Source organism: Mycteria americana, chromosome 1 (genome assembly GCF_035582795.1).
Source record: "Mycteria americana isolate JAX WOST 10 ecotype Jacksonville Zoo and Gardens chromosome 1, USCA_MyAme_1.0, whole genome shotgun sequence".
Classification (NCBI taxonomy): Eukaryota; Metazoa; Chordata; class Aves; order Ciconiiformes; family Ciconiidae; genus Mycteria; species Mycteria americana.
The window spans coordinates 105,995,971-106,016,157 of record NC_134365.1 but is presented as its reverse complement, the minus strand read 5'-3'; the positions used below and the strand labels follow the sequence as shown (position 1 = coordinate 106,016,157).

The window sequence follows — 20,187 nt, the reverse complement described above, 5'->3', positions numbered from 1 at the left end:
GTTTTCCAGAGCCCGCGTTTACAGTGAACAACGTGAGCAACCTGGAAAAGTTTGCTGGGGTATCATTTCTGCAAACGCGCTCTCTCTCCCAACAATAAAGAAAAAAACAATAACACGCGATAGGAATTTTAATGTTTTAGCCCATATTCGTGTCTCCCAGGCAAGCTGATATTAGGGGTCACTTCCCATGTACGGAGAAAACAATCTTCATGGATAATAATGATAAAACCTTATGGAATGCAGCAACAACCAAAAAATGTATTCTCAGATGACTACATTAGGGCCAAGTCAATATTAGTCCCACTTCACCCACGCACTGCATAGTCTAAAAATGCTGTCAGCCTGATAAGAATTTCCTGATTCATTTTTGTTGGGGTTTTTTTTTAAATACATCTGATCACCAAATTCTGCTGGAAACCCGCCGGAGCCGATCTTCCAGGAGAGCCGGGGTGAGCGGCGCGGCGCGCCCCGTCCGCGGGGAGCAGCGCGGGTCCCCTCCCGCCGGCGGAGGTTCCGCCCGTGTGCGCGCCCGCGGAACGCACCGCACCAGCGGATGGCAAAGGCGCAGCTCTGCGCCGGCAAAGCGGGCGAGCGGGGAGGCTCGTCAAGTAAGGAGCGACGGCGGAGAGCGGCTGGGGGGGGAAGGCGGCAAGAAATAACTTTCTCCCCCTTCCCCACTCCAGCCGAGCAAGCCAACACCCACCCCCCCAAATACAAGAATCGGGGGGAAAAAAATCATTTTTCTTTTAAAAAAAGGTCTTACCGGGCTCCGCTGCTCTGGGGCACCCTCACCAGCTCCCCGCATCTCCAAATCAGGCCGGGGGCTGCATAGCGCATCGCCGGCTGGCCGGGGCGGAGGTCTCCGCCCCGGCCAGCCGGCGATGCGCCATGCAGCCCGCTAAGGGGGGGTGGGGGGGGCCTCCCCAAAACCCCCCCCACCCCCCAGTCCGCCCCACCGCCACGACTTGCGCGCTACCCCGCGCAACCCTTCCCTCCCCGCGCCTCACCTGCGGGCAGCCCGCCGCGGGCGCGGCCGCGGCACCGGCCAGATAGCGGGGCGCCCCGCACGCCGCCGGGGCGGGCTGCTGCATGGCCACGTCCGAGCAGCTCATGGCCGCGGCCGCGGCCGCCCCGCACCACCGCCGCCGCCGCCTCCCCCTTCTTCCTCCTTCTCCTCCTCCTTCTCCTCCGCGCAGGGCGGCCGCGGCGGGGCGCCGCGCAGCCCCGGCTGCCAGCGCATCTTCGGCGGCCGCCGCGCCCCGCGCCCGCACTTATAGCGCGGCGGGGCGGCAGCGCGGGGCGCCCCGGCGGCGGCGGAGGCAGCGGCGGCGGCGCGGCCGCGGGGGCGGGGACCGCGCCCCGCCCGCCCCCCTCGCCGCGGCTCCGCGGGCGCGCAGCACCTGCCGCCATCCCGTCCCGCCGAGGGGCCGCGCCGGGGCTGCCCTTCGCTTTGGGGCGGGTTGGCCCCCGTTAGGATTAATTCTTCGCTCTCGGGGCGAGTGCCCGTCGCTTCTGGCCGGGAGAGGGAAGCGCCTGGGTGCCGGGTCTCGGTCCACGAGAGGCTCGGCCAGGCTTAAGCAGCACGGACTCGCCCTGGTCTAGTGGCGCCGGCACCAGCCGCGCTTCACCTCCCTACGATCCTGGAAATTCATCTGGGGGGAAGGAAGAAGCCACTTGTCTCATAGGAGGTGACAGGTTGGACGCGTTTTCAACTAGCCCGGGAAACCTCTCTTCCCTTCCCACATTCGGTCCACAACGTTAAAAAAAAAAAAAAAAAAAAAAAAAATCAATTAAGTGCACTGCTATACTTGAAAAACATGCGGAAAACCTGTATCTGGTTGTAATGGCTCCGGTCCTACTCAAATATACTCACGGCCTACCTCTGCATGCACATTTTTGCCTGTGAGCCGCCCTACTGCAGTCCCGCACTCGAAGGCTTTCGATACCATTCCTCACATGGAAAAGACTATGCGTGTGGCTTGTTTGCATTAGCCCAGCTTACGAGCTGGGGAATGACTGCACTTCTTTGCTCTTGTTTTCTTCTCATTTGGCCTAAGATGAATTATTTCAAGTTTCTTCTTAAAAAGAATTGGTTTTGAAGTTTACCTACATTTAATAGTGGCCAAAAATTGAAGCCTTCAATCAAAAATTCTAAATTTATACTCTCTCTCCTCTCTGTATATATATACACACACACAAACACACACACATCTCCTTGGCCAGAACAGTTAGATGAATACACAAGGTTAAAATAGCTCTGTCTGACCCCAGTAGGATTCCCTGTTTACAGAAAGCATTTCTCTGAAATATTCAGCTGCAATACTTTGAAAAAAGGTCCAGTTTCCTGCAGGCACATTTGAATTTTTTATTTATTTATTTTTTAAGTTTTGGGCATACAGATTTTAAGGTAGCTATATACTTTTTTAATAGCACTCTCGTGATTTGTTCCCGTTGCATTTTGTATTTCTACCTAAATGGATTCAAACTTAAGTGTTAACCTTTGCAGCCAATTTGAAGTTTCCACAAGGGTACAATACACATACAGCATACACTTTGCTGTACCAAATATATGGGCTTCTGAACAGTTTCTTCAGGGAAAGAGAAAATCCAAGTGCTGATTGCTATCTACAAATCTCTGGTCAATCTGGGCCCTATTAATTTCAGAAATCTCTTTCCCCTCGTTTCCTACTGCAACAACAAGCCTAAGGCAGAACGTTATCCTGACAGCAAAGTCTGCAGGAGCCGGAGGCCGTCGATCGGCAATAACAAGTACTACCTTCTGAAGTTCGCTGTTCCTGGACACGCGCCTGATCCTGACCTGGAGGTTTTTACCGTCAGCGTACAGCCGGGCTGCCTTCAGGCATTCCTCCGGCCGCTCCGTCTCCTGGCACCCGGCCTCCCCACATTTGGACGACTGGCTGCTATCCACCCTCGCAGATCCTCTCAGGGAAGCTGTGCTGCTTGCCGCAGAGGATTGTGAAACATGTTTCCTGTTTTAGGGAAGATGTTGTTTAGCACCGCTCTGTCCGAGGTAAAACACTTTCAGATGCCGTGGCAATAAGGCCCGATGCTAGTTTATTAAAAAAACCCAAACCAAACAACAGCCTCCTATCCTTAATAAACAGTAACAAAACAAGTCTGTAAAATCACGAACATGAACAAGTTCTTTCAATACCAATCGATTGTTTTTAGGAGAAAATCCACTGTCGGTCCTTAAAGCAGGACCAGACCAAAATAGAAAATTATTTATCGTCTCCTATGCTAATGCAGTACCTTGAGGTGGAAGTACATTAGTGATCATTTTACACCCAAGTACATGAGGCACTTGCAAGAGATTTATAGCTGCGATAACATAGATATCGCTGTTTTCCACAGGATGCCAAAACGCTCTGGTACTCAATTAGTGCACATTCCTTATTATCAGATCCTGCCACAATTCCTATCGGATGCCTTTGGGCACGATACAGTAGCATGATACGTCATTTCAAAAAGCAGAACGGGACCATTATCAGGCAGATGTTTGACATGAGGCATCATGTCAGTCAGCCAGTGGCACGCAGCCATTGCTGAAAAGGATTTTGACATGACACAGTGTGCCAATGCTGTAGCACAAAACTAGCATGTTCCAAAAATAGGGACAAATTCACCTCTGGCATAAGTAGAAGTAACTGCAGTGACTTCATTAGATTTGCATCTGCTTATGTCAACAGTGAGTTTGGCCCGTAATCTGGAATTTATATAAAAGAGTGGTAAGTGGCTGCATTTTCAGATATTTGTTATATTGCTTTCTACTCCCAGCATTCAAGCATCGTGAGACAGTTGGGGTAAAACTGGCACCTTTCTCAACTCTTTCCCCTCCACCCCACAAGAAGCAGCATTAAATTTCCATCTTTAGCAGCGTAACAATACCTCGGAGTACATAGAGGGTCACTCTTTTCAGAAGCATGGGAAGTTGTGAATTTGGGGATTTCAAAAGGAATAGGAATTTACAGAAAAGGAAGAGAGAGGATCTCTGCTTTCTGCCTCCATACTATTTCACAACAGTAGCTTCAAGTGCTAGGTGCCCAAGAACAGCAGCAAATGGTAAATATTCAGTGGCAATTAGATTAATAGTAAAAGGATGGCATGAAAGAGCAGCCACGATGAAATGTGAGACCTGATAAGATTTGGAGATTTCTCAAAAGGCATTGTAATTTATTGTTGTCCCCTTTCATCACTCCAGAATGAAAAGCACAGCTTGCTAATGCAGATGCATCACACTGACAAAAGGAGAGGAGGGGAACAGGCTAAGGTATGACTGGTGTGAGATCTTCTTCACAGAAGAGAAACACCCCGGCTTTCTGTCACGGTCTGTTTCTTTAATGAGGAAAAAAACTGACTGGCTGTATTTTAAGTAAAGTTCATTCATCTTTGCCTTGTATTCTAGCTTCTCAAATACATCAGGCTACACCGATGCTTGGACTAGCGGAACTTCAGTGATGCTAAGAGCAACCGTGGAAATAAAGACCAGAAAATCCTCATGGAGCACTAGGTAAGCACCACAGCCAAAGGCGACATGGTACAGCAGCTATATGGGTTGTAACATCAAGGGAACGTGACTTGTCTGGTATTCTGTAGTTCTGGAGGAGAGAGGAAGAGCGTAACAACATGGTGGAAGCAGGCTCTGCACAGGCTCTTCAAGAATTCATTTGTTTGTCTGTTTTGAGATGAGCTTTTCCCGTTGGAGTTGGGGGTGCTTGCCACTTCCACAGATCAGAAAATTTATGTAGAGGTCTGAATAAATGCTGGAAAGCAGTTGCAAGCCTTTCAAACCTTTTGAACAACAACAAGAAGTAAGGGTCCTCCCCCTCCCTTCTCACCACTGTGCAATTATTTCCAAATATTTCTTTGAGGAGACAACTCTACAGAGTTAGGAGTTCCACAGAGATTAAAACAAACACGTTCTCTCCTTTACCCCCTCCCCCCCCCCTTGTTTCATCCTCTGCTGGCATTCTATAAGTATTTAAATCATTGGAAACCACACCCTAGCTAGCTGTGGCTAGTATTTACAGGCAAAACCCCTTGGCTTTGCTGTTACGGTCCACTCAACAGCCAAAAATGTAACACGTTAGTTTTTCCTAAAAGAGGAGACCAAATCCGAAGATACGCACTGCATCCCAAGGAAATAAACACCAGGTGTTATCTACGCCTTATATATAAAGGAATAAGAAGGGTAAAACTTAATGTTTGTTCACAACTGGCTGAGAATTCTCTGAGGAGATGGAGGAAAAAAAAAAGTCAATTTTGATGAAACAGCATTTTTGTGGAGACGACTCAATTTTGACAGACACCCTCTAAAGCAAATTGGGTTTCCGGTGGAATTTGCCACACATTTCTAAATGTTTCACACCAATTTAAATGATGCTGGGTAGCCCAGCTAAGGAGTTTAGCTTGACCCAGGGACTCAAGGGCTGCCAGGCACGTTGCTGTAAAGCTGCAGTGCCATCACCACCGTGATCTACGCTTCCAGCTGACACAGTGCAAGTCCCAGAAGCACAGGAGGCAACAGAGAGCTCCAAAAGTACTGGGTTGAGCTCCAGCTCTCCCTGTTCCCCAGGGAAGATGCACAAGACAGAGGCAGGCAGGCACTCCCTTTCATTCCTGAAGAAAAGGAACGGAAACATACTTAGACTGCCCCAAACATTTGGGGAGGGTGAGAAGGATGAGAGTTATTTCCTTTCCCGAGGACAAAGTTTCTCTCTATACATACTTAGATTGCTCCAGTGTGAAACAATATGGAAATTGAAGGGTTGGGTGTTTGAGAAAAAAAAGAAGTGTTCCATTCATTCAATGCCATTTTCATTCATACAGCACCTTGGGAGTACAGGAAACAGGCTTAACATTTCACTTATAAATATAGCAACTACACACTCACCACCGAGGTTTTGACCCCTCTTGAATGGGAAGCAGGAGCTTGTGTGTGGCAGGTACGTTACCCTGAGATTTTAGGATTGCTTGATTCAAAAGGCAATGAAATACAGCAAACCACTGGCCAAATTTACGATCATGAGATGCACAGCAACCTCTTCATACAATGGGAGGATCTGGACACCTCTGTAGTCATCACCTTCGTATTTTGTAATATAAGCAGGGCTGCAGTGCCAATTACAGCAAATATCTTTCTTCAAGCCACTAACAGCTTTCACATCTCATGCCTGTAATCTTCAGCAAATAGATCAAGGACTGTTACTCATTTTAATGCCTAAATGCATTATATTTATTCTTGATATAATATTTTCTGTTACCACAGGAAGTGTTTGGCTCCCAAAGAAAAAGAGGGAATTGTGTCAAAAGTCCCAATTCTTCTTTGAAACGCAAACATTTTTAATGGCTTTAAAGGAAGATATACATTGGAATCCCAGGGCACAATCTGGCACTAAAACCCTCCATCTATACTGGAATTTTTCACCATATATTATTAAACATGTTTCTATCTCAGCAGTTGAATTTTGGGGCCCTGTTGCATCTGTGAGGGAAGTGCAAAGCAGCTGGGGAATAACTCTAAAGGACAAGCAGAAAACTGATCGAAACCTTCAGATGCTGGATGATGCCTTTCTCTTCCATCCTCTTTCTCATAAGAAAAGAGCAGATTGGGGTGTTCCTTCAAACTTGCAGATGGTACAGTAGCTGACCCAACGCAGGGTAGCTTCAACACTCTTCCCAGTTATCCTGAAGGTTGCTTTGGTCCCTAACTGGCCATGGTTTGAGCTTAGACTCACTCCCTGCTCCCCCTGCCAAACGCTGGGGCTGCAGCAAAAGTGGTGAATACGGAGCGATTGAGGATGAAGCCCAGCAGCTCCTGGAAACTGAAAAGCCTGGGAGAATATGGTTTTATTATTCTGTAGACTGGGGACCAGTGACCGGTTCATGAACGCTGACTCACACTTTGCTCTGAAATTAGTCCTGTTGTCATCAGTGTAGCCACTCTCAGAATATTACAGTGGTCCTCTAGTCTTTGATACACCACCTGTAACTGCTGAATGGCATGCATGCGAACACTTTTTTGATGAATTAGCCAGAATATGATAGAGAGTGTCTGCCAGTTTTATGCAGCTGGGGGCAAGCTGACAATGGCTGGTCTGGCATGAAGCCCATAGCAAAACATTAGCCCAGCAGCACATTTAGAACAAATCTGAACCAGCAAAGTGAGTTTGTAGCAGAGCATGCTTGCATCAGCTAACTGCAAAGGTTTTGATCTAGTCCAAGAAGCCCCAAGGTAGGGCTAAGGCTTTTGATGACTCTTAAGCCATAATTGCTATTAAAAAAAAAAAAAAATAATCCCATCTCCTTGCTTACCTTTGCTTCCCCTCATGTCAGAGACACCAGTCCAAGCTAGGACTAATTCAGTAAAATAATGATCAGTTTTATCTTGGATTAATTCTTAGTTTGGAAAAAAAAAAAAAAAAAAAAGATCTTACAATCTGAATTCCCCACATCCAAATGATGCCTAGATTTTCTACAACCATCCCCGCTGGCATAGCTAACATTCTACGTCCTTCCCCCCTGCCCCCGCCCCAAGTCTTGCATTCAGATATTACAATCTGCAGGAGAACAGGAATGATATTACCCTCCTGCTTCACCCTCAGACCTCTATTGCAATCATAGTTTTGTCACCAGATGTCACAAATCCATCTTTCCCAGATACGCTACTTCAGATAACTCCTCATGAAACAAAGTAATTGCAGTACTGCATCCAGTTGAGCTGCATTCATTTTACTTCCTCCTCCTTTCTCTCTGCTTGGAATAAGTGGTTTCTATAATAATTCAGCTAGTAACACTCTTTATGTTTTATTGGGTAGGATTAGTGACTATAGTAGCATTTGATGAACACTCTTGTTTGCAGAAATGGGGCAATGCAAATCCTTTCTTTGGCTTAAGTGACAGAAAGCATTTACTACAAGAAACACTGCCATGTTTTTAATACCACACACCATTTCCCAACTCTAAATATATATGTTAAATGCAAGTGAAAAGTTGTTTTGCTCCTGCAACACACAGTTTCATAAATGTCTTTAACAATTTAACAATAGCTTGGGGTTTTTTTTTACTCCTTTTGCCAAGAGTGTATATTAGAGTAATAATGTAATTTGCTCCTATACTAGATTATTATAATAATCAGGACTGTCAGCATTTCCCAGTTTCTTTTCATATCGCTCTTGTGATCTCATTATCATAGGCTTTTCATTAGCTTTTCTTTGCTCATCAAAAGAATGTGTGCGTATGGTGAAGGAAACGGCTAGAAAAATACTTCTAGAGTATTACCGGTCTCTTGGTAAATAAAATGCAGCTATCAATAATACTTAACCAGCTCTTCTCAGTTGTCTATGGCATCATTCCTTTCCCATCACAAAACCAGAATACTCTGTATGAGTGGGAAAGCAAGTAGTCAATTCTTAGTGAATTAATATGTTGCATAGCAAAATGTGTAAAATATTTATATATAAATGCACTAATTTCCACAGCGACTGTGTGAGCTATCACCACTATTTCTTTTAGAGTTGGAGATATAGAGGCTGTGGGCTTAATCAGCTCAAGATCATGGCCAGAAGTTTTGCCATTCAGACATGGGTTTAAGTCATGCAGTTTGTTTAGCGTCCTGTAGGGAGCAAGATTCATTGACACGATTATTCCCTACTCCATGGGTGTCTCTATGCTACAGGATGTGATTGCCTTAACGAAAAAGGAGGTCTTTAAGTGAGCAAAACCAGCATCCTGAAACTGTCTGGAAAAAGCAACTTAAAGAACAAGTATATTGCTCACAGTGATGAGTTGTCACTTCCCAGAAAGCCAGAGGATGGGGGAAGTACAGTAGAATGGCTTTTGCTTGCACCAAAGCTAAAGCAAACTGCTGAATAGAGATAATATTCCCAAAGTCAGGGATAAGAGAGCTGAAGATTAAGCTCCATTTCTTTCCCCTATAATGGAATTTTCTCACTTGTTACAGTCCTTACCCCTATATACACACATGCATTAAACTTAGCATCTAGAAGAAATATTGTGCTTCTGCCTTAGAAGTACGTACAACGTATAATGCATTTCATTTTTTTGGAGGAGGTGGGTCCAACACAACAGTACTTGTGTTTTATTTCATTAATGTTAGCTTTTCTAAAAAAAAAAAAAAAATTAAATGCTTTTTTCTAAACTCACCTTTCATATGTCAAAGTGAGACAGACAATTGTCAGCTCAGCAAGGTACACTTGAGGCAAACAAACCAGATGAGCTAAGGGCACTGGCATAGCTACTATAGCTCAGCATCAATAAACAACTTAATTCTCTAAGCGTATCAGTACCACAGTTCCCATGAGCACCACTGGTTTTGGTGAGCGTTTCAGGGTTTGGGGGTTTATTTCAGAGGTATCTTTACAACCTTTACAAGGTAGAGCATGCTGGGGAGTCTCTTGGGAGAAATGCAGTCCTGAAGACTTTAATTTTGTGAAGTACTACTAATTGCCTTCCAAATAAGAGAATGCTGCACCACTGGAGAATGAGCCACGCTCTTTTACTGTAGGCAGCTTATTCTTTGCAGGCCTCTCTCAGAGGTATTAAACACCAACACTTTTGATTGCTATTGCCCTCACATCCCAGCCCAAACAAGCAAGCAGCAAAGAGAAGTTGCTCACCTGTTCTTGAAATTCTTGCAGAGAAACCCCAAGAAGCAACGTGAGCAGGATACACAGGCAGCGATGGAGAAACATTTCCTCTCCTGGGCCAGGGAGCACAGCAACACCCCTCTCCGACAGCATTTTCCTTGGAAGGAGAATAGAAGCCTGTTTGTCTCCTCTGTCCTTACACCTAACCCCTGGGGTCCAAGTCTGCTGCCATAACTCCAAGTTAGAGGTGGAGAAGTCCTTTCACTCCGACTAAAGGCAACTATTTCTTCCACCAGCAACATCTGCATATTCCCAATCAGGGAACGCTTTAATAAGCAGCAGCATCTGAGAAAGGTGGGCTGCAGGGTCCTAATTAAATGGCAACTGACATATCGCTTTTCAAGCCAAACATCCAACTGGGATGCTCAATCTAGCGTGCATGGTTTGTAAACAACTGAACAGAGCACTCCATAGAGCAGCCCTACGCGCTTCTACCATGAAATGCTGCAGAGGCTCCCTTCGCCCTTGTAACAAGTGATCTAACGATTCTCAGGAGGAGGAAATGAGGCTGATTTGTAGCTCTCTTCAAGAGGCTAACCCAGTTAAGTAAGACTTCTTAATTGCCTGCTCTTCATTATTTAATGCATAAGAACGTTAAAAAAATCCTTAGGGCCAGATCCCAAAAAGGTATTTAGGTATCTAAGGAGGGAGCTAGGCAGAATTTCGCTGCAATTACAAACAGTGATACTAAAAACCTCTGCTCAGCTGCTGCCCAACTCTGAAGGCTCTTAAACCTAAGTAGGTACCTATTTCAATTTTAAAGTTCTCCAGATGCCTAGCATTCAGCTTCTGCACGTGCCAAGAAACACTTCATTCCTGACAGTGCTGAGGAGGCTCGGGTCGGCCCAGTGCTGAGCCAGTCGAGAGCCAGGAGAAACCTGAGAGGTTTCAGCTACGGTGAACATTTGTCTGGTGGACAGAAGCATCTGAAAGCCTACCTGTATCTCTTGAATGGGTTATAAATAAAGTCAGCCTAATCATAAATTATAACGTGGCAAGCAAACAGGCCTGCTCAAAGACACGTCACAGTTACATGACAGGAAGTAATACAGCAGAGAGGCAGTCCTAACGCGCTCAGAAACACTCAGAGCTGCAGATTATGAAGGACAAGCGAACCACGTACCTCACCCATTGCGAGGCAAGAAACATGCTTTTTAAAACCCTGCATCTTCTCCCTTCAGACCAAAGTGTGAAAATTAATCCTTTAAATGAGTTGGACCAAGGTCAGACTGATGTTTGAAGCTCATCAGCTGCGGCGTCCAAAAGCAGGGAGGCAGCCCCTGTAGCCTTGTCCCACTTAGAGTCCTGCCAGGAACAAGGACAAGAGAGACAGGAATGAGGGCGGGAGCACTTTGTCCATTCTACTCGCACATCCCACCAGTGGTTTTATACATAGCTCATTTGAAAAACCTTGCTTTCCCAAAGAACGGCATTTGTGCCATGCAATTTAGATACCACCATTTTGAAAACGTTAGTTGTTCTCTGTTGCCGCATATAGTCTTACTCTCATTCATATCTGCTTGAGAGGGATGGGCATCTCTCAGGAGAGCGTTTGGGACTGAGCTATGTTCCACATACAACATCTAATAAGATTTATTGCTATATTTCATTAGTTTGCTGTGAATTCAGGTAGTGCACTAATGGAACAATGAGATAGACCCTTGACTTGGTAAATACGGAGTCAGAAGAAAAAAGGCTTATGTAAGAGCCTATAAAAACAAGACGGTTCAGAAATCAGGCAGCTGCGCTATTCTCGATTCCCTCCATTGTGCCTCAGGATGGACAGACGTCTCTTACGTGCGTTATTGCATTTTGTAAAGTTTGGGCATAACGGAGAAAAATGGCAAAGATGAAATGGTAGTGTTAACTTTTCCGTTTGTCTTCTGACACTTTAAATCACTTCATGTGACACTGCACTCCTGGGAGATTTGATTAGTTTTAAAATTAATGCTGTGTAAGAAAAAAAATGTCCCTTAGGCATATTGCAATATTTATAAAGGTAATTGCTCTTTTCTCAGAATATTTAACCTTGGCAGAGCTATTCCCCTTGTTCTGAATAGCATCTATATAGCAAAACAATATCAAAATAGGTCTTAAGGGCCAGGAGTAGTTCTGATCTATGTTTCACTTGCTGTCATGGTCAGTGCCTAGAGATCACTCCAGGACATCGGAAAGACTGCCTAATGCTCCATACTGAAAACTAGTTGGAAACAAAGCCTGTTTGGCATGAGGTTTCTGCCTCTCCAGAGAGAGGGCAGAGCTCCCAGAGCGCTAGAGCAAAGGTGACGCAAATCTCCACAGAAGATAGAACTTTCTGCAGATAACAAGGGAACAGCCTCCCCCGGAGTCCTTGCAAATGTCAATATTGCTTCCATCGCTCATAAGCAGTTGCTTTCTCTAAAACATACACAGTGACATGTGTAGCTATTTTAGTAATTGAACCAACTCTTTCCCTTCACACCTGCACCTCTCTGAAGAGAATGTAAACGTTAGGGTGCACAGTTGGAAGGTGCTCAGATATTATAGCAGGTTTTTTCTATTGCTACATGCAAGGAATAGAATTGGTGTTCTATGAAGACTAGTATTAACAGCAATAACTAACATTTTTGATGTGCAAAAGAGAATAAGGTTGTTACATTCATTCATGGCTTTCCCTCTCAAAAAAAGGAAGCTGAGTGCACATAGTGAATTTTAAGCTAGTCAAATCAGAAAGTTAAGCCATTGCATGTAGTTAAGCACCAACACGTCACTTACCAATTGTCTCACTATTTAGTATGATTTTGAATTGTCCAAATGACAGCTTGAGTAGGGTTTCGTTAACTTTCTCTCTTTAGAGCGGCCTTAAAAGGCTGTTAGAATTAAAACTTGTTGAGAACGTGTGTTTTTCATACAGAACTGCTGAGTTGGTAACCCTGAAGCTTCTTGCTAGACGTATTCCATTTCAGTGGAACTTCTTTGCTGTAACCAGAGTACAAAACACATGACAAGAAGAAAATGTCTTGTCAAATTGCAAACATCATTTTTTAAGAGAAGTTAATGGTCAAGATTGCTGCCCTACTCATTCTGCAAAGCATTAGGGGCAACACAGCTCACTGGGTAATTAATTAGCCTGATACGGGTACTTGAAGGAGAAAAAGAGCACGCACAGCAGGACATTCAGTGCTCAGAGGCCATCAAAGCAAGACTTGCAACCACTTTCCAGTTGCACAGTGGTCACGGCCCTTCTGTTAAACAAGTGAAGTAGATGATCACTGTGTTGGCTGGGATTCAGAGACATGGATCTATCAGTTACTTGCTTCACTCAGACAGCATGGGTAAAGAGAGGCTCCAGGGAGAGTAGATGACTGCAGCACATAGGCAGCAACAGTGCTACCTCTCTGTGTTGACATGAGGGGAGGATGTGAAATGCAGCAGGATTCCCATTTCTGGCAGTCTAACACTTTGGTTTGGTGCTGCAAACCACTTTGCTTGTGAATAATTTTGATTAGATGGTCTCAAAATCATAAGGCATTTTCAAAAGGGTTTTGTGATTTGTTTGTTGTTCTCTGACCTATGATTACTTCCACGGGTTACGGTAGTCAAGATGACAAGGGACTTGGGATACTCTCAGTTATTCTTCTTAAATAAAACTGATCTGAAAACCTGTTCGTTAATCATGCTAATTCGAGACTTTACCTTTCTGTTTCACAGGGTTCCTATTTTTAAACACAGTTCAGGTGCACTGTGCTATTACGTATGCCAGTTGTACATCTCCTAGGCAGCAAGTTCTAGTGCACAGAAGCAAGAGGATTCATTTAAGTCTCTCAGGAGTCTTCCTGGTGTAATGTCTCCTGAAGCAAATGGAGAGGGATTGCAGAAGTGCGCCTTTAATTCATTTATATGGTTTAGATCTGTCAGACAGTGATCCATCATTCTTCTCCAAAATTTCTACTTGTTCTCTGGTGGTAAATTTATCAGCAGGGAGCCAGCCAAAGTCCAGATTTTGAACGTGAAGTAAATGCCAGCAGCCTCCTCAGGATGTAAGTAAGTAAGAACCTGCAGAAAAAAGTGAGAACATATCTCCATCAAGAACAACGGGCTTATTGAGGAAAGCAGTCCATCAGAGAAACTCTCTCGCAGGCTTCAAGAATTTGCAAGTAAACCTACCTCCTTTAAAAAAAAGTAAATCACGTTTATACCTCCAGCCAATGCTACCGTACCTTTTAAGAAGCCGTTGGGTTTTGCTGCTGTAATATCGAGTTGTGTCCACTAGATGGACGTCACTTTCAAAAAGTGGAGAGGTTTGGGTCTGCGCCGGGCTCCGGGGCTCAGTTTAACAACTCCATAGAGTGCGCTTTCTCGTCTGTGTAGCCCTTAACAGAGACTGGAGTGGCGGTAGCTGAATATAATCCTCTCCACTGATGATCTGATATGTCCATGCCCACATTGCCATTGCCTCAGCAAACACAAGCATTGACTGTGACCGTTTCCGCAAGGTTGCCCAGGAGGTAAGAACTGTTGGTTATTGTCTCCATTTTAATAACCCGATTGTAAAAGGCACTATTTTGGGTCTATTTTTGCAATCAAAACTCACGAGTCGATGTGCCCCTAAAACCATAACTCAACATCAACTTTAAAAAAATTGACTTTAAGAATGAGCCCGTCTGGATTTCTTGTTAGACTTTGGGCTTCTGAGCTTTTGGGTTCATTCTGGTTTTACCCTGCCTTGGGTTTTATTTGGTTTGGATTGTTTGGAAAACACCATTCTGGTGTTTTCTCAGTAATTGTGAGAACAAAATTTGGTTTGCATTTTAAGTAAAAGGTAAGAAATGTAAAAAATAATAATCACATGGCTCAAAGAACAGATATGTAAACCCAGCAAATATTGTGTGGTTTGCAACAAGAATAACAAGCTTTGGCAAAACTGGAAGAAACAAATTTCCTTTTCTTACTGTTTTAGCCTCAGATTTGGCATTATACATTCAGGCACTTTGGTAAACACATGGCTCTGCTTGAATCCATACATATTTTTAAACTAAGACTTGAGCTATAAAAGGCCCTTTTGAATAACCTGCAAAATAAGCCTCGCTTCTTCTGGATCTGAATACCACCTGGCTTCAAAAACAGAACTAAACTCATCAATGGATTTCTCCAAGAAATCCTGGAACATATTGAACCTCTGAAAGAGGCATTTTGCAACAGCAGCATGGAAATGCAGGGCAGGCTCGAACTAAGAATGAATTATTATAGTAACCTGTAGAAAACTGCAGGATCAGAGACATGATAAATTCAGTTTATGAGATCACCCAGCAGTTTCTTACACAACTACTGCTTCCACTTTAAGGATTAGGTTCTGGTTTAAATCAACAAAGTCCTTGGTTTAGCCAGAGTACACAAGATTTTGTCAATCAAAGATTTGGGAGCCCCACTGTGTATGAATTAGATGAATGCCCTGTTAATTAACACTACAGAGCACTACTCGAGAAGTTACTGTTTCTAACAAGGCAGTCTGGTGCTAGCCAGCCGGTCAGCCTGCAGGTATTTCTGCCTCTGGTTCAGCCAGCAAGCCAGAGAAGGAAGGTAAGGCCAGTAGCGAGACCTGTTGGTTTTGAGGGACAAGAGAGGGAAGTAAGAGCACAGTGGAGCGAGCGATCTGAGATCATGACATGGGAGGGAACGGGAAAGATCAGAGTGGGAAAGGTAAAGGACATAAGGCACAGACCTATATAAACAAACTGCATTATCCTAAGGATCATGGAACAATTCATTAGTGGGCCAATCTGCATTTAGCATAGTTTTCAAAAAAGCAACCAAGTGAAAGAAGCTTTGATAAAAAGCCATTTGTGTAGCTTGCAGAGGAAGTATAGATACATAGTGCATGTAAATTAGTATTTCTAGATCACTGCCATACAAACAGGTGCTTAAATCAATAAGCTTCTGAAAGACAAACATACATTAAAAAATGAATTAACCTCCAGGCTGCAAAATTTTAATAAAAATAGATCTTAAGTAGATGAAGGGCAATGCTTCCAAAACCCATGAAATTAAATTGCTTTTATATATCCTTGTTCTTCCTATACCCTTCCCTCTGAATAATATTTTCATTTGAATTGCATCAGCAGTTTTGTATTGTTCTTCAAAGTAAGTCTTTCATAACTCAGGCTAGCCATGAATAATTTTGTTTCTCCGATAAAAAATCAAAACCTGGGCTATTTTAACTGGGCAATATGACCATCGTTCCTCAAGGGAAATAAAAATACTGCTCCTGACTGTAGTCCAGAGTCATACTGAATGATGCTTTTCTGTGCTTGGTGAGAGGAAGTTGCTCTTCATGGGACAAGAAATTCAGATGGTGACCCTAACCCATGGAGTTCAGTAGAGCTGTGGAGAAATTGATACCGACTCCTCAGGCACCACACCAGCAGTCTCCTAAGTCAAACCTGCATTTTTTCTGGGAGCACAGGAACTACAAGCATCACAGAAAGGGAAACTAGTAAAGTATCCCTCTCTGAACAACTACAGGAACCATCCGAAAATTGGCTGATTTCAGTCTTGATGGGACAGCCTGAATTGGAGGAGGAGCCAGACTTCAAGAATGAGACTGCGCCTTCTTGGACACAGGTAGCCTGATAAACCCCATCAAATGTGATCATAAAACAGTCCCTTAAAGTATCAAAACTGTGAATAAGCTTTATACTACATTGCAAGAAAATGACTTTTTTTTTTTTTTTTAATAGGGATACCTTTATTACCACACTGGGCTTAAATCAGTTCTTAGTAACATTCATGTAAGTTTAAGGAAAGCCTACTGAGGATGAAAGCAGGTGCTGAAGAAAATATCTTATCTGATTAAAAGTGAGTAATATGGATGTGCCAAATTGCTGGGGAGTAGTTGTCACAGGATAGTCAGTGGTATGATATCAATCAGGGGTACAGCACAGAAATCCACAGTGATGACTTACTGATGGAAAGCCAGGGGAAAATACCAAGTCTCTGCTAGGCATCTATAACATGGATCTACTTTCCTTTTAAGCATATTAATCTATCATTTTCATATTTATTCTGTAACTTGAAGCAAGGCTTCCTTTGAATGATGATTTCATTAGGATTTGTTCTGCCAGATAGCGATGCCTCCAGAGTTATGTAATACATTAATGCTGTCACATCTTTTACCTTACTTCTGTTTTTATTTCACACAAATTACGGAAAAAAAATCTACATGCTGATAAGTAGAGGATGCTATTTTCATGTGTTTCTCATAATTTAGATGAAAGTTGAACCTTCAAAATAAAACACAGTTCACAAAATAGGACTGCTTACCATGCTAACTGAATGAGACTGTAGCTTATTAGAAAATCATTACAAAAGACAAGAATTACATTCTTTGGAGTCAAAAGGAGACTATACTTCGTATTCAAAGAGCACTGAATAAACCCCAGATTGGAGGGATAGTTAGTGGTAATAATATTTCGTGTTATTCTCTTGGATGATCAGCTGCTTTGGAAAAATAGCCATACCTTACAGTGCTTTCTTCCCATTGGAGCGTCAGCTTGAATCTGCCCAGGGTATGAGCCCAGACACTGAAATAAAACTGTCGTTGCTGCTGGTATATGTGACATCGTCTTACAAAGTCACCAAGTCTGAAAACAATCAGAGCAAAACACACTAGCCACCACACTTGAGATACACAACTGGAATCCAAAGGTGTTAATGACAGCTTGTGTGAACACACACAAGTTGCTTTTTGTATTAGTTACACTGGGCAGCACCAACAGCATCACTGCAACACGATGATGTTCACTGGGAGTTGCAAAACTTGCTTTTCTGTCCCCGTTCACCTTCACCCAGTGTAAATATTCAGACAGTAGATCATGCTGAGTTCTGTGCTGTCACCCTACCAGATGGTTTTAAGCTGTATGTTCAGGTAAGGCCGAAGACAACCTTGTCAGCTAGAGACCAGGCAGATGTGTGCAGTGACCAATTTCTGCGATAGCTTAGACCAGACTCCCAGCCCACTTTTTAAATCTTCAACTAAGCCCTCACTACCTTTAGGGGCTCTTGGAAAAGTCAATACTTTCAAAATATCCTTCGGTGCAAGCTCTACGTGCTCCTTATCACAATCTAGTCATTCCTGCAGTTGCATTAAGCTGCTCTCTCCATAAGAGAAAAACTATGAGAGAAAGGTCATGATAAATCATGTAGTTACTAGAAGGCTAAGTAACAATAACAAACTCAGTTTATCTGCCCTAGTGAAGGGTCCTCCCATTTGAAAGGGAGATGGAAGGGGATACACTCAGTATAAGGGCGATGCGCTCAAAACAAACGGGAACATTCGTGTTGCCCCAGCGTGAAGAGGCAGTCACTGTCCAAAATGAAAGTGAATTAGACCCTACAACCATCTCTACTCCAGCAAAGAAATTCTGCTAGTTCAGTTAAAGCAAGAATATCTTGTTAGTTTCCAAGTAGGGACCCTTTGGACTCTGCCAACAGAGGCTGTTGAAAAAAATGCGATTAATTAGCCTATTCCTTCCTACAGTACAGCCTTTCCCCCACCAAAACAGTCTGGGGAAAAAGGCGTAATATGGGAGGGAGCAGAATGGGCAATTCATCATGTTTCTCAATCCTTTTAGGCTCTCACCAGCATCATCTGCTGTCATAAGTCTCCTCCAGAGAAGAGGGTCCTGGCCACCTGGCTAAAGCAGCAGCCGTCAGTGTACTACAGTACTGAGCTAAAGCCATCTGTTTAAAAAAAACATTTCGCACTCCTGCATCAAGGACACTGAAGAGAACTCTATACAGAAAAAAGATTGGTCTTATTATGAAGAAAAATGAGCTTGCTTTTAAGTTAGTACCTATGGTATATTAGCTCCAACTTGAAGGAGGAAACAGAGATGATGGAATAACTAAAAGTTTGTGGAAAATAGGTAAAGAGTTTGTGGTTTGCCTAGTAGTAGCCAGGATAGCTTAGATACCCCTCACCCAGGCTCAAATTTTGGGCTGTGCTAAATACTGATTAATACCTTTTTATCTCCGCTAGTACAAAATGTTGATCTTGTTCTAAGCACACAACATATTGAGACAATAGACACGTGGAAGTGCATCACACGCCCTGCAACTAACTGTTCCCAACCTCTGCGTCATCCCCAGATGACTGACAGATTCAATTCGAGCCCAAATTCAGTCCCCAAATGAGTGACACATTCAGTTCAATGGATAGAACTGTGTTGATGATGCAGTAGAAGAAGATTTTGACCCCGTAATACATGGAAGCCCTTCCGTATAACAAAAATGTGAAGCTTTAATGGGCTACGGAGGCCCATTCTGACTTTGTGCCATGAAGTCTGCAGGGTAGGTTTCACCCTGGTATGTTGCTGCTTCTCATGCATAGGCATGGAGTAGGACCCAGTAATCTGTGGAGAACCACATACGATAGCCTCACACCGACACAAAAAGCGGTTCAAGACCCTGCGTGCAGAAAGCCTCTGAAGGAATTACTGCCAGCACGTTACGTACTTGAACACTGCAGAAACAGGCCCCAGACAGTTGTTTTTCTCATGTTCTGTCACATCAGGTTTTGTTGCTAGCTAGGGGCAGCTGTTTGATTCTTCTGCTTTTACTTCCCTGAGTCCAGGATGTTTAAGAGAAAGCAGTGCGCTGTACAGCTGATCAAATACAGAAGGTGAAAAAATCACCTAGGAAATCGTCATCTAATGAAGCGTTTCCTCACACTTCTGGGAACAGAACTTGTATTCCTGTTATATTTTTCATGTTCTCTGGTAAAATAAGGTAAAATGATATCACTCCTGATTGCTGATTTTTAATGAATTAAAATCAGCATCCAATGTATCCTCTCATTTTTTAGACTATTACACTGTTCAGTGAGTACAATATGAAAAACAAACAGTCCATGGACCAATCAGACACCTCATTAATAAAAATACTGTGTCAAGCCTTACTGACCAAGCTGTGATAGGAAAAAAACCTACTAAAATCCTCTTATAGTGCTCCAGTGGAGACCAGTCAGCAATTACAGACAGTTCTCAGCAGAAGTTTTTTACTGGTGGATAGGCTTTTTAGAGGTTGGCATTAGTAGTTATTTTAGTGCGGCAGAAGTAAGGTAAGGAAAATACTGAGGTGTGAGAGGGAGAGATGTGACACCCTGACTAACTTTTGTCTTTTTACTGTAGTCACATGAACACACTGGGGTAAAGTCATTAGCGTACATAGGCACAGATCAGCGTACTGCTGATAAATAACAGAAAGAGCAAAAGAGGGGGAGGGAAAAGCCAGTGAGAAATACAAAGCAAAAGAAGTCAGACAGTGCTCACCTAAGTCCTGACTGTGCCAAAACCTTCCAGGCTGTCTGAAGGTGGTCTAGGCAGACGGGAAGCATCAAAGCTGAAGGGTCTTGTGCATGATAATGAGAGAATTTATGATGCAGCAGAGGCACATTGAGCCTTGCAATGAATATCAGGTGAAGATCTTTGTCCTACAGCATTCAGAACCAGAAGCACGCCAC

At 43.6% G+C, this 20,187-nt stretch overlaps 1 protein-coding gene and 1 long non-coding RNA gene across 16 annotated transcripts in view; one reads left to right on the top strand and one right to left on the bottom strand.

The window, feature by feature from the left end:
* VGLL3 (vestigial like family member 3) overlaps positions 1 to 9,952 on the bottom strand; it is a 31,669-nt gene extending 21,717 nt beyond the window's left edge. The window contains exons 1-2 of one of the 4 annotated variants that reach the window (XM_075516316.1): positions 9,660 to 9,952; positions 2,777 to 2,990 (exon numbers count right to left, since the gene is read on the bottom strand). In XM_075516316.1, coding sequence (XP_075372431.1) covers positions 2,777 to 2,990; positions 9,660 to 9,937 — 492 coding nt within the window. In that variant the 5' untranslated portion in view covers positions 9,938 to 9,952. Of the gene's footprint in view, positions 1 to 763; positions 852 to 1,007; positions 1,328 to 2,776; positions 2,991 to 9,659 lie in introns of those variants that run through there. The other 3 variants (XM_075516336.1, XM_075516325.1, XM_075516346.1) reach the window with 3 other exon arrangements.
* On the top strand, positions 133 to 19,965 carry LOC142416603 (uncharacterized). 12 transcript variants are annotated; one of them, XR_012777771.1, is made up of 7 exons: positions 133 to 449; positions 2,728 to 3,031; positions 4,223 to 4,291; positions 4,427 to 4,531; positions 13,380 to 14,176; positions 15,915 to 16,289; positions 16,406 to 19,965. It is a non-coding gene; the product is annotated as an uncharacterized LOC142416603 (long non-coding RNA). The 12 variants fall into 12 exon arrangements; XR_012777762.1 differs by having other exon boundaries at positions 2,702 to 3,031; XR_012777767.1 differs by having other exon boundaries at positions 133 to 608; positions 2,702 to 3,031.
* The last annotated feature ends 222 nt before the right edge of the window (positions 19,966 to 20,187 follow it).